The following is a 26,734-nucleotide window of genomic DNA, read 5'->3' as shown; positions in this document are numbered from 1 at the left end:
GAAACTGAGGCAAACAGGGTTTAATAACTTGTCTAAGGTCACACAGTTAATAAGCATCTGAGACCAGATTTAAACTTGGGTACTCCTTATTCTAGGACCAGTACTCTGTCACTGTATCACCTCTCTTAAAAAATTAGGGGAATTATGTAGGAAGTAGAACTTGAACTAAACTTTGTTAGGTGTGAGAAATAATTCATTTGAACCCTACTCTATTCCAATCAGTATTCCAACTACTTAATATCAGTTTGATATTCTACTTGAATCATATAGGGAAAAACCTGTATGTTCACCACTTGTTTACCAAGTTATAAGGCTCACTTACACAGAATCTCCATCCTGTATTATTCAAACTTCATGTCCCAAATCAGCATGGGTGGGATGCTTTAATACAGAGGTTTGAGAACCCATGGGCCAGAGGCTGCTGCTGAGAACGTTTATGCGGCCTGCCGAGTTATGGCAAATGGGCTGAGGGGCCGAGACAGAGTGTGATTTTTTGTCTTTACTATAATCTGGCCCTCCCACAGTCTGAGGGAACTGGCCCCTATTTAAAAAGTTTGAGGACCACTGCAATGCTTTGGAAAGTCTTCCAATTTACTTTTGTACCTTTGGACAATTCTCTCTTGTCCAACATGAGCAGGTGACCATCTTATGACTACTTAGTCAGTGAAGATGCCCTATGCTTCATCCAACCTGTGACATATACCTCCCCCTCCCCCTAATATGTCATTTTTGACTCTTAAGAGCAAGGTCTATCAACCAATGAGATTCTGCATTTTGGCATGCCTCTTTTGCATAGTTTGGTATCAAACCCTAAACAAGTTCCTGTAGGAAGGGGGCATCTCAGATTGTGAGGAATAAAAGTCCAGTTCATTAGAAGTTACTATAGACCCTTTAATAAAGTCTTATTTTTCTCAGTTTCTTTTATTGTACTTAAGACAATTATAATCCTAAAAACTGAAAATGAGGAGGGAGTTTTTCAGGCATCAGGGAACTCAAAATGAGATCAAGACTTCACAATCAACAAAATAGAGGGTGAAAACTGCCAGCTTCTCATGAGATAGAGGTCTGAGGGTAGGGCTCTGGGGGGAGGGGAGTACTGAAAAGAGCTAGAGCTGGTTAAAAAAAAGTGTTTTCTGCCTTATAGAAGAATTTGCCTCATGATAAAATAAATCAAATTACTTAGAGCCAGAGAAACCTAGTTCTCAGAGTAATTTGAATCTGCCTCGTCTAGAAATCTATGAGCTTGATCTATTGCTACCTAATTTTAGACAAGCTGCCTCTGGGAAGAAGGTATAAAAGAGAAGTTTGAACAGGAAGTGACTAATTCCTAGCACAATTGAAGGCCAGGGTCAGCTTTTAGTATTCTGCCCTTTGCGTGGGTTTCATTTAATTAATTTAAGCTATGGCATATATATATATATTTTGGTAGTGATGATCCAGAAAAATCCCTTTATTAGAAGAAGATGGACCAGGATGAGAAAAAAGGAGAACAATGATGAGGAAGAAAAGAAAGAGGAGGAATAATGAATAAAAGGAAAAGGAGGAAAAAGGAAGAGCAATCAGGGCAAGGGAGAAGTGAAACTTTACAATTCCCTTTGGCCAGGGACTTGATAAGGATTTAAAAAGGGTGTTGGCAGCAAGAAACTGGTGGAAGGCACCGAGGATCCACCAGGTGGAGACCAAGAACACGGGTCTGAGAGGCAGGCCACCTTAGATCTCTGTACAGAACTTTAGTGTGCTGCTGGCCATCTCCTTCTCATACAGTGTATCAAAGACTTCATTTTGGGCCACCGTGAAGTAATTCTTCCAGTCACCCACAATCCCTGAAAAACAGAAGAGAGAATGAAACTTTCAAGTCATTTCTGTCTCCACAATTGTTTGTGTGGTCCGAAAAAAGTAACAGGCTGTGCACTAACAGGATTTATGCGGTGCATACATAGCTTCTCATTGAAATCTCAGGAAAATAGTTACCCTTGCGTATGTGAGAGGAGACATTGTGATCCATCATTTTACTTGATATGTTTGTAAAATTCAACAAGGGATTGCTTTTCATCATTTCAAATGAGGTGTGATGGATGATCTTTTCCACGATGTTTTCATCTAGGTTCTTCCCCAGGAAGTGCATCATCTTCTCGATTTCCTTCTTAGGATTCTGCCAATGCGAGAGAGATAGTTCAAAAAAGCTATATAATAAGTAATTCAGTGAATTTGTTTTTTTTTTCTTCAATATGTCAGGGAAAGATGATGGAAGAGAGGGTTGGGGTCAAGGGATACGTGAGATCTCTGTCTTTTCCTTCTCCATCCCTTGAAAGACTTTTTGCTAGGTGGTAGTAATTGGAGCTGGTGGGATGTTATTTATCAGTCCCATCTTATCTCCTGCTAGATATGGAGAATATACTCAAATCTATCCCCTGGCTGTGTTATAAAACGGCCATTCTGGAGAGCGATTTGGAACTATGCTCAAAGGGCTATAAAACTGTGCATACCCTTTGATCAACAGTGCTACTACTGGGTCTGTATCCCAAATAGATCATAAAAAAGGGGAAAGGACCCATATGTTTTTTTTTACTTTTTAGCTCATTTTAAAAATTAATTTTATAATTATAATTTTTTTGACAGTACATATGCATGGGTAACTTTTTACAACATTATCCCTTATACTCCCTTCTGTTCTGAATTTCCCCCCCTTCTCTCTACCCCCTCCCCAAGATGGCAGGCAGTCCCATACATGTTAAATGTGTTATAGTATATCCTAGGTACAATATACGTGTGCAGAACCTAATTTCTTGTTGCACAGGAAGAATTGGATTCAGAAGGTAAAAGTAACCTGGGAAGAAAAACAAAAATGCAAACAGTTTACACTCATTCCTTCTCTGGGTGTAGCTGATTCTGTCCATCATTGATCAATTGGAACTGAATTAGATCTTCTCTTTGTTGAAGATAAAGGACCCACATGTTAAAGAAAATATTTCAGGAAGCTCTTTTGTAAGTGGAAAGGAAGTAGAAATTGAATGGATGCTCATCAGTTCAGGAATAAGTTATGATATAGGAATATGATGGAATATTATTCAATAAGAAAGGATGAGTGGGCTAATTTCAGATAAGACTGGAAAGACTTACATGAACTGAAGCTGAGTGAAGTGAGCAGAACCAAGAGAATATTGTACAAGTACAATGTAACAACAAGATTATGTAATAATCTTGACTGTGATGCACTTGACTCTTTTCAAAAATGCAGTGATTCAAGACAATTCAATAGATTTGGGATGGAAAATGCTATCTGCGTCCAGAGAGAACTATGGAGACTGAATGTGGATTGAAGCATTTTCTCCTTTTTTGTTTATTTTTTTATTTTTTCATGTTTTTCCCCTTTTGGTCTGATTTTTTTTACATAACATGATAAATATGGAAATATGTTTAAAAGGACTGCACATATATAATTATAATAGATTGCTTGCTATCTCGGGAAGGAGGGAAGTAAAAAAGGGAAGGAGAAAAATTTGGAACATCAAGTCTTACGAAAATGAATGTTGAAAATTTTCTTTACATATATTTGGAAAAATAAAATACTATTAAAAAAGCAAAACAAAATTGCAGCTCTTTGTTTATGTGATTTGCCTTTAATTGTATTCTCCCTTCATTTTATTATAATTAAAATATTAATCGCTAGCATTTATACAGCATCTTAAAGTTTGCAAAGAGTTTTATAGATTTGATCCTCAACTCTGAGGAAGAAGGTTCTATTATTAGTCCTATTTTATAGATGTGGAAATCAAGGCAAACAGGCTAAATGACTTGCCAGAGCTAGTAAGTGTAGTTGTCTGAGATTGGAATTGAATTTAGGCGTACCTGACTACATGTTCACCATTTCATTGTTCTACCTAGCTCCTTGAGAGTAGGGATCACTTTATTCTTTGTATCTGCAACATGGTGGTTGGCCCATGGTAGACACATTAAAAAACTTGTTTGGATGATTACAATGTGTGTTCTATGTCTAATTGTCTTTTTAAAATTAAGTGCTAACTAAATACTTATCTGGTGTGATTGTTGTTCTTCATTCTCAGAGGCCCATGACATCATGGAGGAGATGCTTCCATGACATACAAGTGAATATAACAATTTGGTATGATTAATGTTGGCTGAGATAGAGATTCAGGAGGAATTTTTGATTTTTTAGAGGCCAAAACCCTGAGGATAATTCCTGGCTTCTGAGAAATGGGAGTGGGTATGGAAAAACAGAACAGTGGACACTGAATTCATTGGATCTCCCACAATCAAGAGAGAGTATTGAAATAAATACTTTCTAGGCAAATATAATTTTCCAATAAACCTTTGAGACAATCATAAACCTAGGCAGAAGTCTCCAGCTGATTAGTGTTGGGGAATCAGGGAGGTACCTCACCTGAAAAACCCCTTCTTGTCATTGACTTTCATTATCCTATTTATTTTCATTATAGTCTTGAGCTCCATTCCACCTAATATTCAAAGGGGAGCTGCTCCTCTATAAATTATTGAGAATTGTTACTGCTCCCTACTATGTGTCATGTCATGTTCTTCAAGGTTATCTTTCTTCTTTTTCTTCTCTCTGTTCTCTAGATCCTTAAAACATAGCCAATGAGAAACCAAGACAAGGGAAAAAACAGTCCCAGATTTGTAGAGTTCTCTTAAATAATGGAATGAAATTAGATTTGAGAGAGAGGACTTAGTCCTTTTTTTGTTTCACTCACATTTATTTCTCTATCATTGTTTATTTATTACTATGAACTTGAGAAACATCAACAAACACAATTTTTCCCTATAAAAAACAGAAAATAGATGCAATCATGAGTTTCCATGAAGTATTGATATACATTGGAGCTTCATGACTGAGCAACTTGGATTTTTTGGCTTATTTCAAATTTGACACTGTTCTTCTTTATGTTTCCTTCTGGACTTTATTCTACTCTCCTCTGGATATTTCAATGACTTACTTTCCCCCTTTTCTTTCTTTATTTTAGGAATTAATAATCACCACAAATTGGATTGAGTGATAGGCATAACTATGGGTACATATATATTTTAAGGACATGAATTTAGTCTAGCAAGGTTTTAAAAAATAACCTCATATTAGTTCTATATTTTATTATAAATTTTCTTTTTGTTATGAACTTAATCATCAAAAACAAATATTTCAATATAGAAAAAGGTATTGCTATTACTATTAATATTTTCTTACTCTTCTCTCTTCTGCCTATCCAAATCCTTGTTTTGTTGTTTATTGTTGTTTAGTTGTTTCAGTTATGTCTAACTGTTTGTGACCCCATTTTGGGGTTTTCTTGGCAAAAATGGAATGGTTTGCCATTTCTTTCTCTAGCTCATTTTACAGAGGAGGAAATGGAGGTCACATAGCTAGTGTTTGAGGCTGGATTTGAACTCAGGAAAGATGAGTTTTCTTAGTGCTTTCTATACTGTGCCACCTTGCTGTCAAATCCACACATGGCTCTGAAAATATAAGTCTTATGTTACTCCTCTAGTTCAGTACTTCTTTACCATAGTATATTTAATAATTACATATTTCTCTGCATAGTAACCTCATATTCTTTTTCTCCTTTTTTTTCTGTACAAAGTAAAGGGAAGTGAAGAAAAAGAAGAAATAGATCAATCTTAGTTACTTATAATTGAAATAATCTGTTTCTAGTCCTCTACCCCTCTTCTCACAAAGCCCAGATCTAAACTAAATTGACTCTATTTTCAGGGCAAAGGATTTGAACTTGTTCCTTTTCAAGGATGGAGGCTGGGTAGACATTCTGGGAAGCAGAGAAGAACCTCTGTCTGAGACTGCCCTCAGGTGTCTGATTATTTGGGAACTTGATCATGTTGCATTTCTTAAAAACCAAGGAAAAGACTGCAGAAAATATGATCTTGTTCAGAAGGGGAGGAAGAAAACGAATGTGGTTTTTTCCACTTGTCTTGATTTTTCTCTGTGTCAATTTGCCTATCAGACATGTAAAAAAGGGGAGAGGTTAGACTATTCTTCACCTGACATAGAAGCTGTTCACTGAAGAATGTTCAGACTTGCTTACACTCTCCTGGAAATCATTACTTCTCCATCTTCTGAGATCAAAAAAGGTACAAAAGACTCTCTAGTAATCATCTTTTACAGACTGAATCTGAGGGAACATAATTAAGAGTTGAAACTATTACAATTATCTAGTTCACTGTAGAACTCATGATGGGCACAGAGGGGTATAAAAATTTGTATGGCATTTACTATGTGCCAGACATTGTGTTAAGTGCTATACAAATTTTACTCCATTTTATCCTCACAACTATGTTAGGAAGTAGATCCTATTATCATCTATTAATTATTAGATAATTAATAATTTTTATTAATACAACTATTTTATAGTTAAGGAACCTGAGGCAGATAGGTTAAGTGACTTTTCCCAAGTATGCACAGATAGTAAGGATGGATTTGAACTTAGATCTTCTTAACTCTAGGTTCTATCTACTCTTCCACTAGTTACTTCTTTTTTTAAAAAATAAAACATTGATAATAATGGTCCTGAGTGGTGCTTTTCATTATTTAATTGGTCCTTGATGGCTATTGCTGACTTATTTCAATCATGTCCAACTCTTTGTGACTCCATTAGGGATTTTCTTGGCAAAGATATTGAAGTGGTTTGCCATTTTCCTCTGCTCATTTTATAGATGAGCAAACTGGAGCAAATAGGGGTAAGTGACTTGCCCAGAGCCACAAAGCTAGCAAGTATCTGAAGTCACATTTGAACTCAGGAAGATGAGGGTTTTCTGATTTCAAGGTCATTGTTCTGTCCACAGTGCTACCTAGCTATCTTCCTACCTACTTAAAAGGAATAGAATTTGAGAAGCTTGTTAAAATTAATAATGTTTCTCATTAGATTCCATTTTCATCCTTCAAGAAGAGGTTTATTTACCTTACTGACTTTAGATCTAGCTATAAAAACTCCTTGGTTTAGCAATAAGGAACAAAATGTGTAGAAGACTCCATCTAACAAATTCTAAGATAAACTTGGTCCAGAAAAAGATAAACTATATAAGCCCAGTAAAAGGATACAATGTCAATTATTCTGTATTTAATAGATTAACATCTGCTATTGTAGTATTTCTCTCACTCCTTTCTAAATGACCTTTGAATATTATTAATTTTTCCAATTTTTAAAAATGTGTAGTAAGCTAACTTGCTTTTGTGAAAAAGAAACATGCTTTCAAGAACAGAAAAAGGCAGAATAAGTATGTTATTTCTTCCATAAATAAATTTCTTCTACATTCTTACTACGGAGAATTAGAGACACCAACGTCTATGAAATTTGGGATTTGGAAGAGAATATAAAAATTAGAAAGCATAGATGAGGTTGATTGGTTGAAAGATGATTTGTTGTCTTGCTCAAAAGGCCTGAAGGAGCCTTTGTTTTTCAGTATTTGCGTCAGACCTTTTTCTTTTCTTTTCTTTTTTTTAAAATTTTATTTATTTATAATTTTTTTCACAGTATATATGCATGAGTAATTTTTTAAATAATATTATCCCTTGTATTCATTTTTCCAAATTATCCCGCCTCAGACCTTTTTCTAAAGGTGGTGCAGAGAGGATAGTCTTTCTCCCTGAAGCTACCTTGGAAGAGGTTCATGCTTTCTGTTTGGTTTAGAGATATTTTGCCCTTTATGGGTGGCTTAGTTTCTATCTAGAGACATATTCTTTCTGAGTGCTGGGTAGCGTAGAAATACTGTTTTTCTCTCTTTTTACTTCTCTTTCTTCATATCCTCTTATGAATTCCTCTATTCTCCTTTGCCTAATCAGGATTTTCAGTTTAACCAAGGTCCAATAGAACCCAGGTGAAAGTACCTTTATATATCTTACTAGAAATATTTTCTCTGTAGTTGCAGTCACCATTTGTTACCAGTTTTCTGTATATATATCAGACATGCATCTTCTCTGTCTTTTAGTGAACCTATCCATCCCATGTACTTGCCTTCTCTGTTGTACTTAATAAGTTATATAATTAAAAAAAATAATCCCTCATGATAAAGCATTATCTAATTGAACTAATTTTCCATTAAAGATTTTTGTCTCTGAAGTAAAATTTATTCTGGGATCAATTTGAAAAGCTATGTTGGTGTCTATCTATCTATTTATCTATCTATCTGTCTACTTGGTGAATTCTCAGAATACATTAACATGCTTATGCAAATTCTCCTGGTGGAGAGGATGAAGAATGCTTTCAGGAAAGACATGATGATCTATAATGAAAGAAGAGACTATGGAGTATATACAGATATTTTGAAACTGGTTCTGGTTGGCCAACTACATGGTGAGTGGGTGGTTGTTTGATTGTGAATTTATTCAAAAAGGCACCAGTCAGCCTTAGCTTAGTCTCTTCTGCTCTGCCTTTGGTTTGGTGTCTTTGCTGATAGTACCTGGTGAGACCCTGTGCCATAAGGCCTTCCCATTGAAGCTGCCACAAGACTGGGTTCTTTTCCTCTCTTTTTTTCAGGTAAAGGGAAAGTGGTTTCCTGGGGCCCTGGCACCTGGACTTTGCATCCTGGTCAGCATTGATACCCAAAGGAGCATGGAGTGACCTTGGGGACCCAGACTAGCAGTAGCTGAGATGAGGACTTATCTGAGAGTCATATCATGTATAGATATGAACTTGATGAGAATTGGACTAAGTTTAAGATTATTCATGGATGCAGATCAATTAGGAAGTAGCTGAATAAGTTATGCTATATGACTGTAAAGGGATATTATTGTCCTAAAGAAAGGATGAGCAGGCTGATTTCAGAAATGTCTGGGAAGACTTACATGAACTGATGCTAAGTGAAATGAGCAGAACCAAGAGAACATTGTACATAATAACGGCAAGATTGTATGATGATCAATTATGATAGACAACTCTTCTCAATAATACAATGATCCAAAACAATTCCAATAGACTTAGGTTAGAAAATACCATCTGCATTCATAGAATATTGATATTCATCTGCATCCAAATTATTTTCACCAGTTTTGGTTTTTCTTTCTTATCTTTGCTCTGATATTTCTTTTATAACATATGATTAATAAGAAAATTTTAAAAAATATTGTACATAGAAGCAGCTAGATGGTGCAGTGGATAGAGCATCAGCCCTGAAGTCAGGAGGATCTAAGTTCAAATCTGGCCTCAAACATTTAACACGTCCTACTGTGTGACCCTGGGCAAGTCACTTAACTCCAATTGCCTCAGCAAAAAAAAAAAAAAAAAAAAAAGAAGATTGTACATTGACTCTACCCTCTGTACATGTATAGCCTATATCAGACTGCTGGCTGTCTTGAGGAGATGGGAGGTAAAGAAGAGAGGAAGAAACAATATTTCAACTAATGTTGAAAATTATCTTTACATGTAATTGGAAAAAATAAAACACTATTAAGTGAAAAAGTTTGAACTCATTCTCCTCAGACACTAAGGTGTGATATCAGATGTTGAGGGGAAATATTTATACTTTTGATCTTGCTATATTTTGAGGCAAATGTTCCTTTGTAGAAGTTAGTTGAGGTTAAATAGAACTTGGGCATAAGTCAGTGACCCTAACAGTAAGGGAACACAATCAGTGGGAGTGTTACCTGAGAAGAAATTAGAGAAGAGATATTTATCACTCCCTTCAGAATCCCCCTAAAGCCCTGAGGGTTCCCAGAGCCTGACTCTGGGAGAACAGACTAGACCCTCTATGCTCCATCTAAACCTTTAAAAGGTTGTGTGAGTGTAAGTAGTTTCTTATAATCAGTTAAGATTTCCAACTGCCCATGTCAAAACTTTGCAAATTCATAAGATCATTAGAATGTCTATGAATATATTGTATTTAATTTATACTTTAATGTATTTAACACGTACTGGTCAACTTGCCATTTGGGGGGGGAGGAGGGGAAAAATTGGAACAAAAGGTTTGGCAATTGTCAATGCTGTAAAATTACCCATGCATATATCTGGTAAATAAAAACTATAATTTAAAAAAAACCCATATGTATGCAAAATGAGGCTTGGAAACAAATTCTAGCTAGGTAGACCAGCACCCCAGTCAGTGAATGAGTGAAGAACATAAGACCAAGTATCTATTGATAGGAATCTTTTTAACCCTGTGATATAGAGGAGGAAATATCCATAATGTAGGGCATGATCTGCTTTACCTTTTTCATATCTTCATAGAACAGATAAAGCATAGGATAATTTTCCTTTATAGCCCACCAGCTCTTCACGTGGGTAAACCAGGAACCATAGGACACTAAATCCAGAGAAAGGAAAAGTTAATTTCTGTAAGAATCCATCCAACCAAGAATCTTTCTATCTGATTAGATTTTTATATCATTATAACTATCCAAGAATTTGGTATCATTTGGTAATAATATCTAAAAGGAAATAATAGAAAGGAAAGCCTCATTCAAAGTAATTAAACAATTCATAAACTATCTGGGAATCAATTTAACAAGGCACAGCTAAAAGCTTTATTTTGCAGATACAGAACATTTCTCAATAAAATAAAGAACAACATGAATAATTGGAGAGAAACTAGGTGCTTATGTATGGGTCATGATAATTTAGTAAAATGATACTACCTAAAGTAATTTATAAATTCAGCAATATATCAACCAGATTATTAAGTGAATACTTTATAGATTTAGTAAAAAACAATAACAAAATTACCTTGAAAGAGTAAATGACTAGAAAGTAGCTATGAAACATTAGTAATATTACTAGACCTCAAACTAGTCATCAAAACTATTTTATGTTAAAAATAGAAATATAAATTAGTGATATAGGCTAGATAAGGAAGAATGAAAAAACAATGAAACAAAATAACCAGTATTTTTTTTTTATAACTTGAGATCACAAATAACTCTGGAAAAGATTATTTAACAAAACTTATTGGAAAAACTGAAAAGCACTTTGTCATAAATTAAGTTTATACCAACATTTTACACAGTTTACGACAAGAAGCAAAGAATACATATATGAACCGAATAGTAAAGTTTGTGCCACAAAAATTAGAGTCTTGCGCAAATATGGCTAAGGAGAGAATCCTGGCTAAAGAAGATTTAATTAGGTGTGTTACATCAAACAAGGGATAAAGGCAATCACAAAAAGTAAAATAGGCATCTTTGATTACATAAAAATAAAAAGTTTTTACATGAACAACATTAAAAAGGAAAAGAAGAGAAGCAGTTGATTGGGAGAAATTTCTTTGCAGCAAATATTTCTGATAAGGGTCTAATAACCAAGACACATAGAGATTGACATAAATATACAAGAGCAAAAAATTAATCCCTAGTCAAACGATGTGAGCAACAGTACTTAAATGAAGAATTGCAAACTAATAATAACCATATTAAAACTCCAAATTACTAATAATAAAGACATAAATTTGAGGTTTTGCCTCATATCCAGTATATTGAGATTGAATAATTGTATTGTAGGGATTATAGAAAGACAGATATATTATTGATGGAGCTATGAATTGGTCTAGCTATTCAAGAAAGTCATGTGGAATTATACTAAGAAAGTAACTAAAATGTCCATATGCATTGATCTGGATATTCCACTGCTACAAAGTCTATGTACCTAGCAGGTCAATGTAAAATAAGAAACACACTCCTTATATACCAAAACATTTATAGCATAACTTTTTTTTGTGTATGTGGTTGCAAATATATAGAAACAAAGTAGATTGGGGGATGATTAAATGAATTATGGCAAGGGAACATTACCATTGTGTAAAATATGATGGATGTGAAAGACATAAAGGAGTATAGAAAGGCATATGAATTGATGCAAATTGAAACAACATTAAATTATGTAAACAACAGTTTACATAATGGTTACAACAGTGTAAATGGAAATAAAAGTAGCAAAACAATCAAAACTCAATGCTGAGAAATAATTATACCTTAACCTGGCCCCAAAGAAGTCCTATGAGCATGTTCCTCGCTCTTTTCTTTGCAGAGGTTTGGGACTACAGATATAGAATATTTTTTTCTGCATATAATGTATTGGCTAATACATGGGATGATTTCTCTGATCCTGCTCCTCTCTAGACATGTGAGAGATATTGGAAAACGTAAGTGAAATTAAAAATTAAAAACACCAGAAATATATATTTTAAAAAACTCCCGAAATATTGAAGAATGAAAATAATTTTCAGGCTAATGCCAACTTACCTTTCCCAGACATGTACTTCTCCAGGTACTCTGCCCAGGAGTTTGGATAAGGCTCTAATTTATTCATCAGGTCAAAATGATAATATGAAACTGCAACATCTTTGGCATTTCTTGCCATGTAAATTATCTGCAAGAGGATGGAAATGAGATTTAGTGGGAATCCAAGGAAGAAAATTGTCAGGAAAGTAATTGAGCTTCAAAGAAGCTAATAATTTATTATTAGAGTTAATTTTTTAAATAGCTCATAGCTAGAAGTTGGCTTTAGAAGTACCTTAAGAGGGGAGTTACAATGCCACTATTCTGAGTCCTCTTGCTCTGATAGGTGGACTTCTTCCTTATCTTCCCTTCATACAGCTTCCCTTCTGTCTCTGCAGTGTGCTATTTCCTTTCCACCTACTTTGTCCTTTAATTTTTTTGACTATTTTTATTTTATTAAATTATAGTATCCCATGAATCCCTTGACTTTCTCTTCCTTCAAATCTATTCCATATAATACAGAATGTAATTTTTTTTTTAAAGAAAATCAGTAAAAAAAAGAAAATGTAATTGATACAAGCATTGGGAAAGTCCCAAAACACGTGTGATGTGAAAACCTTCCTATCTCAACTTTTATATGTTGTTTTCTCCTATTAGAATGTAAACTTCTTGAAGACAGAAACTATTTTCTTTGTTTATAATTGCATCCCTGTCTTTTAGCATAGGGTCTAGCAAACAGCAAATGTTAAATAAATGAATTATCCATCTAGCTATTAGAGATGTATAGAGGTTTGCTTTTGGACTTTGGAAGATATCTAGCCTCAGACACCTGTTTGTCTCAGTTTCCTCATCTGGAAAATGAGGATAATAATATTGTATACCTTTCTCAGTGACTGTGAGGATCAAATCAGACATTTGTAAAGTCTTTAGCACAATGACTGGTACAGAGTAGACCCTCATTAAATGTTTATCACTCCCTTTCACCTTTCTCCTTTCTCTCCATAGGAGGAAAGTTGCAACTATCCTAAGAGATCTTGTCCATACTTATTTCAGTATCAGATATCTAGAGAACTCCTTAGAAGTGAGCAATACATTCCAGAGCTCTCTTGGTTGGTCTAGGCCAAAAAGAGGATAGTTTTCCCATATCTTATAGCTAAGACCACACAATTGTTAATTTTCTACACACTCTACAATCCCAATTGCCAATGTTGTAAGGTCTCCTTGCCTGAGGAGACTTCTTTCACTCATATTTATTTAAACCAGAATCTAGTTGCAATTATTCCCCAGAATTAATGTCTACTCTTTCCTACCTATTTCTTATACATTAATCAAGAAGCCTACTTTAAGCCAATCATTAAGGCTTCATATATATTCAAAAGACGTTTCTTTCTCTTAGGGGGCTTACATTTTATTAAGTCATTCTGTACATCCCCTTTCTAATTATCTTGCACTGACGTATCCTTATTCTGATTCTCATCCCTCTTGCAGGAGACTGTTAGCAACTTGAGGGCAGGGATTGTTTTGTTTTTGTTTTACTTCTCCAGAAACTTACATATAGATAACACTTAGTGAATATTTATTGAATTGGATTGCATTGAATACCAATTTGCCTCAGTTTCCTTATCTATAAAATGATCTAGAGAGGGGACCGGCAAGCCACTCCAATATCTCTGGCAAGAAGACTTCAAGTGTAATAAAAAGTTGGCCTCAATAACAACAAATATTTTCATCAGATCAACTCTGGAGGACTTACACCTCCCATTCAATTTCCAGAATAGGACAAAATACATTGAGAATATATGAGGTTGCCGGAGCATTGCCTTATTGTGAAATGAATGTATATTTGCTTTAAATCCTTAAATTATATCCTTTCTCCGTGGAGTTGAGACAGTAATTTCTCGTGGAGACTAATTGATAATACTTCAGATTTACAGAAGAAATTATCTGTGCCCTTACGTCTAGCTTTACCATAATAATAAGAAAGCACTTAATGAGCATTAACTATATTTTAGGACAGCTAGGTAAAATCACAGTAAATTGAGTGCTGGGTGAGGGGTCAGGAAAACTCAACTTCTTGAGTTTCTCTGTCACTTAACAGTTGCACAAGCAAGTCACTTAACCCTGTTTGCCTCAGTTTCCTCATCTGTAAAATAAGTTGGAAAAGGAAGTGACAAACTACTCCAGTATCTTTGCCAAGAATATTCCAAATGAGGTCACAAAGATTCAGACCTCACTGAAAAATGATTGAACAACTACAAGGATTGTGTCCCAGCAGATTAGAAAGCTGCAATAAACATGTTACCTTGCAGTTGTTTTTCCAGAAATCCTTGGGAATGAGATCAACTGGCAAATGGGTCTTGATAAGGCGAGGTGATGGCATCTTTTCTAATGCCTCTGTGCCTAGGAAAAGTCCATTTGGTAATGGAGACATTAGATTTTGCCAAGAACATTTCTATAACACCAATTCCATAGCCAACTGTCTTCATATATATATACATATATATATATACATATATATATATATATATATATATATATATATATATTTTTTTTTTTTTTTTTTTGAGTAGCTGTTGTTGAACTCTGTAACAGTTAAAAATTTCCTACTTGGGCTCTTTTGGTATAATCTTAAGCAAACATAGTAGGAGTGAACTGTAGCTTTAGCAAACTGAAGGCCAATTTATTTGTTAAAATACACATTTGTCTTACATACCATTTTTATCAGCTAGGTGATGCATTGGATAGAGGAATGGTCCTGGAGTCAGGAAGATTTCTTTTTTTGAATTCAAATTTGGCCTTAGAAACTACCTGTGTGACTCTGGGCAAGCCACTTAATTATATTTGTCTTAGTTTCCTCATCTGTAAAATGAGCTGGAGAAGGAAGAAATTCCTCCAGTATCTTTGGCGAGAAAACTTCAAGTAGAATCATGAAAAGTTGGATGCAACTTAATAACAATAAATATTTTCATCAGATCAACTTTGGACCAGTTTTATCTATCTAGCACTTTGACACCATAGATTTTTATCAAAGCTATACTTTCTCTCTCTCTCTCTCTCTCTCTCTCTCTCTCTCTCTCTCTCTCTCTCTCTCTCTCTCTCTCTCTCTCTCTCTCTCTTCTCTCTCTCTCTCTTTTTTTTTTTACAGTTTAAGACACCAAAGCTCAGAATGGTTTTAGTTTTTGAGTTTTCCATTAATTCTAGCAGCTTCATGGCTTGTCTTTCATGACCTGTCTTGACTACAGTAATATCCATCTAGATAAATGAACCAGGACACTCCTAGTTAAATAACAGAGACGGGATACTCAAAGACCTATATAACAGTGAATTGTTGGAATTGGATAATTACACTCAACATTTGGCTCCATTGGAATTCTCATTTTGGACTCTGTGTGGGAGATGATACAGAATAACTTGAACGGAAAAAAGAGTCATAAAGAAGACTTAGAGGGTTTTACAGTTGGGAAGAAGATTGAAGTTGGGGAGGCAAATTAGGAGAAGTTGAAGGAGAAGGATCTGAGTTCAAGGAGAATCATGAACTAAGGAGGAAGATCCTTGAACTTAAGTGAAGGAGAAGGAAAAACAGGAGGAGAAGGAAGTTGATATGGCAAAGTCAATAAGATAAAGTAGGAGAGAATCTGGTGGGCCTAAGTAAGAGGTTATCTTACAAGGGGAAGGCATTTGGGTGTGGATTATCAAAATAAGGTGAAAAGGAAAGAATTACCTAACAGCTGCAGAACAAGCAGGTTGATCTCTTTGCCTCCACTATATGCCTTTGAAGTCAAATTGACCTATTTGATATCTCTTGCTTCTGGTTCTACCCTCTTTGGCCAAACAGAACAGGTCCAAATCTCTCTCTCTCACATGGTAACTCTTCAGCTATCATCCTCTCTGCCATTTATGAGATGGGCAACTATGGACAAATGACTTAAATGCTCTGAGTTTTATTTTCCACAACTATAAAATAAGTCAAGGATATAGGTTCAAATCCCAAATCTATTACTCATTAATTTTCTAGGACATTACTCTCACCCCAATTCTCCATGCCACTCAATCAAGTGTCTGAAGATCTTTCTTTTCTTTTTAAAATTTTATTTTAATAGTATGTTATTTTCTTCAGTTACATATAAAGATAGTTTTCAGCATCTTGATAATCAAGATTGTTTGGTACAGCAAACAATCTGATATAGGTTATACATGTACAATCATTTTTAGCATATTTGTAAATCATGTTGGGAAAGAAAAATCAGAATAAAAGGGAAAAATCACAAGAAAAAATAAAACAAAACAAAACAAAGTTGAAAATAGTATGCTTCTATTTGCATTCAATCTCCATAGCTCTTTGGATATGGATGGATTTTCCCTTCCAAGTCTGTTGGATCACCATTTTGCTGAGAAGAGCTAAGTCTATCCTAGTTGATCACCACATAATTTTGCTGTTATTGTGTACAATATTCTTGTACAATTGTACAATATTTTTATAGTTCTTCTCACTGGGACTGAAAGTCTTTAAGAAGAAGCTGAATGACCACTTGGGAATACTATCAAGGGGATTTTTATACATGTTCAGTTTGGAGCTCCTGGGGGAACCTCTACCATGACAGAGAACTTTTGCATAGAAAGATGATCAGGATTTTTAAAAGAGAATCAATCAAATATATGATACTATTGAAGCAAAGTTGATAGAGAGACAACTTCAGAGTCAGTCTTGCCTCTGAAACAAAGAGTGACCCTTGAAATCCCAGTGTCACAAGCAGTTTTCTAAGAATTTAAGAACAGGCAAGGATCTGCATTTGTAAGAAGAATAACCTCCCCTGGGGTTCTCTATGCCAAGGAAATCATTAATCTGGTCTAATAGACAAAGAAATGACAACAAAAAATTAAGGTCATAGCAAGAAACTTGGATTTGGAAATGAGGCTGAGGGGAATAATTTTTGGGATATTTAATGCCCGAAGTAGGAAGTTATATAACAGGTTTTCCATACAAATTTGGAACTCTGCTCTCTATACCTTACCACTTATGTTCATTTTAAAATGAATGTCAGATAAGCTCATATAAAAGCAATTAACTTGACAAATATTGTAAAAAAAAGTTTTGGATATTTCTCCCATTCCATTTTTTGATAATGGATATATTTCTACCAGAATGCTAGTTTGATGCATATTACATAAATAACGTAATACCAAATTTCCTTATATACATATATATATATATTTATGGATATTTCAGAATAAGATTTCCTCTTTTGTAGGCTGTGACTGTGTAAGCATCTGGAGTTGGAATGTTGTTTGCCATAACAGGGAGCATGGATTACTTTTATTACATTTGAAAATATACTCAGTACTATAAAAATGATAACCATGTGCAATAAACATGAGTCAAGTCTGTTAAATAACAAGTTCTGCATTATAAGTAGAGTAGGCTCTGAAACATAAAAATTATTTTGAAGCTATCTCTTGCTCTTTGCTTAAAGGAAGGGTGAAATAGGGCTGATGGAATTTACTTCAGTTCAGCAGCTCAGTTTCTAGATGCAAACTTCCGCCAAGCTATTTGGCCAAAAAATATGCTAGAATGGATTGAACCTTGACCATTTTAGTATATCACTGTGATAACTTGAGTGCTGATTGCTAGGTGACATACTTAAAGAGTCAGGGAAAACTGAGTTTTCAAATCCTTCTTTAGAAACTGTCCATGTGACCTTGGGCAAATCATTACATGTTTATTTGCCTCAGCTTCTTTATCTGTAGCCATCTAGTGCAGGTGTTGTAAATTTTATTTTTAATTTTTTTTAGTAAATTTATTTATTTTTAATGCACATCATTTTATGAATTATGTTGGGAGAGAAAAATCAGAGCAAAAGAGAAAAACGATGGAAGAGATTAAAAAAAAAACAGAAAAAAGAAGGGAACATTACATGTGTTGATTTATATTCAGTCTCTTTCATGCTTTTTCTGGATGTAGATGGTATTTTCTATCCAAAGTCTATTGGGATTGCTTTAGAAGGTGCAGGTGTGTAACCTTTGTTACACATATTTCTTACACATGTATTTCACTATTATTGTTTTCCAAGTTTAAGCTTATTCCTCACTCCTCCCTTCAACCCCCTGCCATGAATACTGTGGATATTTGTGGGAAGGAGTGAATCAGGTTTTTAGGAGAATGTTTTGTATTAATTGTCTTTACCATGTTATCTGAGTAAATACCTTTGGTAAAAAACTAATTAAGACTATTGGATGACTGTCAGTAGGGACTATTGTTTTGGGCACTCAGGACTGACAGAGAAACCCCAACTCTGAGAGTTATCTCTAAAATCTTGTCTGAGAGTAGAAGTAGCTGTCCCCTAGGAACCCAACCTGCCAATTTGAACACAAGTTGTATAATGCTGCTATTTCTCCTCCTCCTCTTTTTTCTCCTTTCCTGCCTCTTTCTTTTCCTCCTCCCCTTCTTCTTCTTCTTTCTCCTCCTTTTCCTTTTTATTCCCCTGTCCATGCTTCCTCTCCCTTCTCCTGCTTCCTCATTTCTCTCCACTTAGGGCACCATATTTTTACCTGTGGGTCCTCTGTTCATAGAATATAATTTTTGGTTTTTTATATTTTGTTAGATATTTTGAAATTTGGGGATTAGCTTTTAAAAATATTTGTGTATTTATCCATCTTTCAGTCAATCAATTATTTTTTGAAAAAGCCAGGACAACTTATAATCTGCAGTTTTCATTTATGATTTCTTGAAATACAGTTCTGAGAAAAACAGTCTTTAAAAAGGTTCAGTGTGTTTCAAAGAGAGCTACTTGACTATATCTTTAAACCCAAATCACTCAGCTTTCACTGAATAGCTCCCAGACCAAACCTCTATAGCTCATAGTTTAGATCTTTTTTTTTATATCAGTTAAAATTTATTATCAGCATGATGTTATACATCATTTGTATAGATTTCTATCATCCGTGTATTATGACACAATACTCTACATACATCAAATATAGTGGAAGGGCTGATTACAAGGAGGCACTCAGGGCCTCCCTTGTGCTGCAGCCCTTTGATCAAGCATAGAGTCCAATCGACAAAGATGAATAAATGAAAAACAGTATTTCCAAATTAACATGGTAACTTTAAGCTCAGATAACATGGTAAAGACAGTTAATACTAAACATTCTCCTAAAAACCTGGAGAGGGGGAAAGATTCCTGTATGCAAAGGATTCCAAACATTCCCTCTGAGGTTTTTTTCCCCTCCAGAGTTCCCAAATGCAAAGAAATACTTGGCATGAAATGTCAGTGGGAGTTGTCACTATATAAAATTTATATTTTCATTGGTCTTGCTGCTGCTGCCGCCTTTGCTCCTCACCTACCCCCAGCTCTGCCCAGAGTACCTAAGGAATCACTGAAAGTCAGGAAATATCAGTTTTATAGAGAACTGCTATTACCTGGCTAGGTGCAATACTCTTTAGAATTTTATTAGTTGGTCTGGGATGTGACTAAAGTACAATCTGTATATTTTTCTCTTGAAGACAACATTTATTTTAGAATTGTGTAGATAATTGCCTTTGAAAATGCCTAGTCAAAATATATCACAAGGCCTACGATTAACCATTGTGAAGTAAGTGCAAGAGCTTTTCATCAAGTGCTAGACTCATGCATTTCTAAGACGCGAGTGCAAATAGTAATTGTTTTCTGTTCTGGCCAGAACCTTTGAGGTCCTTCTCAGATAGATATGTTTGTGATGGCAAATAAGATAATCTTTTGTCTCAATTCTTATTTTGCTCTTAATCACTGAACGGGTATTGCCTTAGACAAAATGAGACCTGAGAAAGAACTTAATTTCAAAAGACCAACGTCACTCACTGCATCCCAGGTCATCAGTAGTCATCTTGACTTTTGCCTCGCCACTGGACTTTGATGTCACTGGATGACTTTGTGCAGCTAGCTCTGCCTTACTTAAATCCAATTTATGTGCAAATCAAAATCACCCTCATGATGTCATTGGTCTGTTTGAGAATAAGGACAAACAACAACCTTATCTATAAACATGGGGATAATGATAACATTTTTATCATGGAGTTGTGAAGATCAAGTAAGATAACATGTGAGAAGTGCTTTGTAAATATTAAAGCATTATTTAAGTACTAGTTATAATTATTTAATTAATTAATTTGTTTACTTATTTTTTGAGGCTGGAGTTAAGTGACTTGCCCAGGGTCACACAGCTAGGAAGTGTTAAGTGTCTGAGATCAAATTTGAACTCAGGACCTCCTGAATTCAGGGCTGGTGCTCTATCCACTGTGCCACCTAGCTGCCCCTAGTTATAATTACTTCATTTGTAGGGAGATCCTAGGACTCTATTTACTGCTAGGTAGTGCAGTGAATAGAATGCCTCACTTGGAGTGAGAAGACCTGAATTTATATCTAGCTTTAGATACTTTGTGATATCCTGAACAAATCATGTTTTTGGTTATCTCAGTTTCCTTATTTATAAAATGAGTATCATAATAGCATCTATTTCCATTGGGTTATGAAGACCAAATAATATTATATTTGTAAAATGTTTAGCACAGGGGCAGCTAGGTGGCGCAGTGGATAGAGCACCAGCCCTAAAGTCAGGAGGACCTGAGTTTAAATCAGACCTCAGACACTTAACACTTCCTAGTTCTGTGACTTTGGGTAAGTCATTTAATCCCAATTGCCTCAGGGAAAAAACAAAAACAAATGTTTAGCACAATACTTGGCACAAAGTAAGAACTAAATAAATGTTAGCTATCATCTTCATTGCTAATGTCGTCATCATCATTCATATCTGGGTTGAGGAAGAATTACACATACTGGTCTGTCTATAATAATTCATTATGGTATGCTTCAGGAGGACAGAACAATAAAAACACTCAACCAAACAAAACAAGGAAGATACCTGTAGTCCTCAGTCCTGGGACAAACAATTCCAACATTGGAACTTTTTCAGTAATGGCATTTCGATTACATTTTTCAATGTCACCATCATTTTGAATCATATCCACAATTTCACTAATCCAAGTGGTACCTGAAAATAGAAGATCAAGGATATAAAATCTATCAAATGAACCTACCTAAGCAATTAAGCAAACTATTGATACTGATGGATCAGAGCTGAGAATCTATTCAAAGCTGCACATCTAGCTAAGGAAGGTAGAACAACAAAGCTTCTTATCTGTTGCTCCTTATTTGTCATCTGCCAAAAAACCCATCCTGTCTGATTGACAATACCTTGATAAAAGACATTCTGTCTCCTCACCTGGATGAAAAGATATTTTGTCTCCTTATCTGGTTCCTTTTTATCTTTCTTGTAGACTGTTAGCCTGCTAGATAAGTCCCCCCCCCCCCCCCCCACAATTTCAATATGTATAGCCCTTTTGAACTAGTTTTAATTCACTAGACTTCCTTTAGAGGCTATCCTATTAGCTTTGGTGTAAATAAACTCTTTTGTGACTTTAAGAGAATCTCTTTGAATTATTTCAAACAATGAACCATAACTCACATACTTCATTACTCTCAATTTCATAATTATTCCATTTGAAGTTTTTTTGCACCAAGTACAATTACCTCAATCATGTCAATTTAGTATTTTATCAAGAATTCCCAGGTTCACTGTATTATCCCATCAAGGTATCTGCCCAATCAATAATCAGTCAAATTACAAAGCATTTGCATTGTTTGGATTGGGAGACCCAGAGACAAAACCAAAACTCTTTCTTGTTTTTGAGCTGATGCTTGAAAAAAGCCAGTAACTAAAATGTAGAGAGGAAGAATAGCCAAAGACCTAGAGGAGGAAGATGAATGTTGTGTTTAAGGAGAAGCAGGCAGGCCAGTGTTGGCTAGACCATAGACTATATGGAAAGGAGCAAAAAGTATAAGAAAGTAGAAGAGGAGTCAGGTTATGAAGGGTTTTAAATGCCAGACAGAAGAGTTTATATTTGCTTCTGGAAGCAATAGGGAGCCATTGGAGATCCTTGAGGGCAGGTTGGTAAAGTCAGGAAGACATTTTCCTGAGCTCAAATCTGGTTTCAGATTTGAATTAAGTGGGCAAATCATTTAACTTTATTTGTCTCACTTCTTTCATTTATAAAATGAACAGGAGAAGGAAATGGCAAACCACTCCACTATCATTGCTAAGAGAACCCCAAATGGGGTAACAAGTCGAATATGAATAAAATAAGTGAATAACGACAAAGGAGGTGCTTGAGCAGGGAGGGTCATGTGGGCTACACTTTAGGAAAATCACTTTTGCAGCTGAGTATAGGATGGATTAGAGTAAGGAGATGTGTGAGGGAGAAATTGTTGAGGACTTGATGAGTATGAGTGTGAGTGAAGAGAGAGAGATGGGAAAAAGTGGAAATGACAAGATTTGCAATGGATTGGGTACATGAAGTGACCAGAATAATTATAATGCAGTTATATTATTATAATAAAACGAATGAGAACACTAGAAAATTGGAAAGAACCATATAAGATAATGCAAATAAAAACAAAAACCTCACAGAGAAACAGTATTAGAGGAATGGCATCCATACTACTAATTGCAATTAGATGAAGGAAAGTAAGTGAGAATTAACAACCAGAAACTGATAGGGATTTTAAAAAGTCTAGGGATTTAAAAAGTGATAATTATTCTTAAAACATGGAAATTAATTCAAAGAGAGTCTCAAAGCCATTTTAGTTATTTGTCTTAATGTTCAGTGTTGCTTTGGATAAAATAACTAAAAAAAATCTAGCCCAGGAAGGGATAGAAGATTGTGCCAAACCACTCCTTATTGAATAATCTGACTCATACTGGACAGCTGTTATCATTACTATACCCATGAACTCGTGGCCTAGATCTGGCCGACCAAATTCTCCAAGGACTTTTTTTTTTTTAAGTCTGGTGTCCTCTAATGATTAGACTTAAAGTAGATATTTCATTGTTCATTTAAAAGGTGGGCCTTCTATTTTATTTAAAAAATGAAATTCAAATGGTAAACACAAAGTATTCATTTTACAAAACTTTAGAGAACAAGGCATGGAACCGGAAAACTTATTTTCCTGAGTTCAAATCTGACATCAGACACTTATTAGCTGTTACTAAGGCAAGTCACTTAACCCTATTTGCCTCAATTTCTCATTTGTAAAAATGAATTAGAAAAGGAAATGGCAAACTTCTCCAATATCTTTGCAAGAACACCCTAAAATGGGGTCACAAAAAATTGGGTATAACTGGAATGACTCAATAACAACAGAACGATAAATAACACAAATAAACTAAGTGTGTGAATAGTTCAAAAGCCTTTCACTAGTATTTAACTATACTAGATTTTTAGCTCTTGTCACAAGTTTTCAGGGAAAGGTGTTAGAAGTCCATAAAACATTTTTTTCCCTTTCCTGCTAACCATGAACCGTGGGAGAAGGCAGGCCATGTTATCTATTTCTACAAGGTCTTTAGGGCAGAGTTTCCAAAGGTCACCAGACTCACCAGATTTGGGGTATGTGGCAATCACAATGTCATCTGGCCTCCATTGGAACTTCTCTATTCTCTCCCAGTTGTATGAAAAGGCACAAACTATGGGGTATCCATGGACTATCTTTGGCTCCTTCCTGATGAACTCTGCCAGGGTAAGCATTCTAGGAGGACGTGGTAGGCGCAGAGATATGAACAGAATGAAAATCAGAATCGCTGGTAGGCAACTGGCACAGAAATATGCATTTTAAATAACTATACACACATTAACAGAATACAAAGGGCAAGTGTGTATTGAGGCAGGTTGTAAACAGGAGTAGAAGCCATGTGACAAATTGAACAAAGGTCTCTGGAAAAGGAAGGGTTAGAATAAAATCAAACAAATATTTCCTTTGACATTCTTTTTTTTTATATTTTAAAATATATGCATGAGCAATTTTACAACATTGACAATTGCTAAACCTTTTGTTCTAATTTTTCCCCTCCCCTCCATGGCAGGTTGACCAATACATGTTAAATATGTTAAAGTATAAATTAAATACAATATATGTATACATGTCCAAACAGTTGTTTTGCTGTATAAAAAGAATGGGACTTTGAAATAGTGTGAAGGAAATAAAAAATGCAGGCGGACAAAAATAGAGGGATTGGGAATTCTATGTAGTGGTTCATAGTCATCTCCCAGAGTTCTTTCACTGGGTGTAGCTGGTTCAGTTCATTACTGCTCTATTGGAACTGATTTGGTTCATCTCATTGTCGAAGATGGCCACGTCCATGAGATTTGATCCTCATACAGTATTGTTGTTGAAGTGTACAATGATCTCCTGGTTCTGCTCATTTCACTCAGCATCAGTTCATGTAAGTCTCTCCAGGCCTTTATGAAATCATCCTGTTTCTTTTGACATTCTTATTGAAACTTCAGAGTATTAGCAAAAGTCCAGCAGGGAGAAGGACATCTTTAGGGATTAGAGATATCCTTAAGTGAGTTCCCTAGCCACTACCCGTTTTTAGAGGTCTTTTAAAAAATATTTTTAGAAAAAGACTTTGCATAGGGGCAACTAAGTGGTGTTAAAGTGCCCAGTGTTGGGCCTGTAGGCAGGAAGACTTGAGTTCAAATCCACTCTCTGACACTTCTTAGCTGTGTGACCCTGGGCAAGTCACTTAACCCTGCTTAACTCAGTTTCCTTACCTGTAAAATGAGCTGGAGAAGGAGATGGCAAATTATTTCAGTATCTTTGGCAAGAAAATCCAAGAAAATCACAAAAACTTGAATATGACTGAAATGACTGAACAATAACTTGTTATTGAAATAACACTTTTAAACTAAATACTACTATAATTTCAGACTGTTTATTTTCATTCTGATATCTTATTTATAATAATTTGTTTATATATAGTTTGTCTGCAAAGGAGAATGAAATATGATAATATCTATTATGCTCTAAGGGTAAAGTCACAGAGCAGATGCCTTCCTTTCTTCCTTCCTCCCCCCTTTTTTCTTTTTTGCCTTTTTTCCTATCCCCAGTAGTACAGTGCCTGGCACACAAGAGATACTTAATAAATGTTTGTTAATTGACTAATCTGTTTGGATTAGGAGTTTTATACTTGGCCCTTCCTCCTTCCAACTCCCAAGTGACACAATTCAGGAACACATTCAGCATGAGTAGGGAAAACATATTACTTTGACTCCATCCTGTCTAATATACTCATTTTTTTTGAAAAACCACTTTGAAATGTATCATCCTTCACATAAAATAACACAATTTATCTTACTTTCAGTAAGACAAATATTTTGAGTTATTTCCAGGAGTGGTGAACAATTAATCTTTGCTAACATTTATTATCAATATTATTAACCAAACCTATTTCCATTAGTCTAGGAAATGGCTGATGCTCTAGTTGATAGAGTTTGAATTTGGAGTTAGGAATATATGAGTTTGAACCTCACTTGATACACTTACAAAGTATGTGACCATTGGCAAGGTGTTAAACCTTTCTGATCCTCAGTTTTCTCATCTGTAAAATAGGGATAGTAGTTAGCTCTCAGGTATATGAGAATTACATGAGTTAAGTTAAATAAGGATTAAATGTAAAATGCAGTATATATGCTAGCTAGTTATTATTTTTCAATGAAGAATGGCATTTGTGACTTTGGCCTTCGAGAATAAGAGATATCACATTTTATTCCTCATTGTGGATAAATTACATATCAACAGGTATATATTTGACTTGCTGGGGAAATTGCAGTCTATTGTTACCAAGTCATTTTTATTTTAGGGCAAAGTGAATGGCTCTACACAAGACTCCAAATACAGTGCCTATATTAGCATCATGCCCTAATCCACTAAGCTAATTTATTTAGCAGTCTCAAGTGTTTGGATGTGACTTAGCACAAACCATGCCCAGAGAAAAGGATATGAAATATAATCTCAGCTAAACCAAATAAATGAAAGCAAGATCATGAAAATGCCTATTAGCTCTTCTTTCCTTGAGGAACAATTATGTATGGATCATTGGCACCTGGTTGGGTTGGGTTGATGCCATTTATTTGTAGATGTTTGAGTATTTTTCTTGGAAAATCCCTTTCAAGTGGATGCCCATACCTATCAGTTTAACTAAATGGACCAGTGTAGGTTCTTTCCTTGGGACATTTTGGTGTAAGAAATTTGACATGAGTTATATTCATATTTTTGAAGATAGTTTATATTGAAGATATACTTGGATCTTTTTCAGACAAACATTCTAGTTGAAGGATCATAGAACCATAGATTTGGAGCTAAAAGGGACCCTGGATGTAAAATCCTTTCACTTTACATGTAGAATCCTCTCTGGGTACTACTGTCACTTGTACTTATTGGTTAAGTGATCTAGGGAATGATTACAACTGGTTCAGGGTTCTTTGTAGGTCTACCTTCCTAATACTAAAGCTCATGAGCCCCAATAATAAGTTTATTTTCAATAGCCAGAAGGAAAAAAAAAACAGTTCAAAGTAAAAGCATTTGCTGAAATGGCATTGTAAGAATAATAAATATAAAACATTTCCCCCATAAACTTGGGGCTCATCTGCATATCATTAGTGGAAAGAATGGACTTTAATATATAGAG

At 35.1% G+C, this 26,734-nt stretch overlaps 1 protein-coding gene across 1 annotated transcript in view; it reads right to left on the bottom strand.

Moving 5' to 3' along the window:
• Positions 1–1,420: 1,420 nt before the first annotated feature.
• Positions 1,421–26,734, bottom strand: part of LOC141546912 (sulfotransferase 1B1-like) — a 30,641-nt gene continuing 5,327 nt past the window's right edge. Inside the window, exons 2-8 of the mRNA XM_074275079.1 lie at positions 23,645–23,793; positions 21,074–21,202; positions 14,481–14,578; positions 12,203–12,329; positions 10,178–10,272; positions 1,972–2,152; positions 1,421–1,823 (exon numbers count right to left, since the gene is read on the bottom strand). Of these exons, the coding sequence (XP_074131180.1) occupies positions 1,711–1,823; positions 1,972–2,152; positions 10,178–10,272; positions 12,203–12,329; positions 14,481–14,578; positions 21,074–21,202; positions 23,645–23,792 (891 nt within the window). The 5' untranslated portion in view covers position 23,793 and the 3' untranslated portion in view covers positions 1,421–1,710. The remainder of the gene's footprint in view (positions 1,824–1,971; positions 2,153–10,177; positions 10,273–12,202; positions 12,330–14,480; positions 14,579–21,073; positions 21,203–23,644; positions 23,794–26,734) is intronic.

Source organism: Sminthopsis crassicaudata, chromosome 6 (genome assembly GCF_048593235.1).
Source record: "Sminthopsis crassicaudata isolate SCR6 chromosome 6, ASM4859323v1, whole genome shotgun sequence".
NCBI lineage: Eukaryota > Metazoa > Chordata > Mammalia > Dasyuromorphia > Dasyuridae > Sminthopsis > Sminthopsis crassicaudata.
The sequence above is the reverse complement of the archived record's forward strand: the minus strand, read 5'-3'. Positions and strand labels throughout refer to the sequence as shown.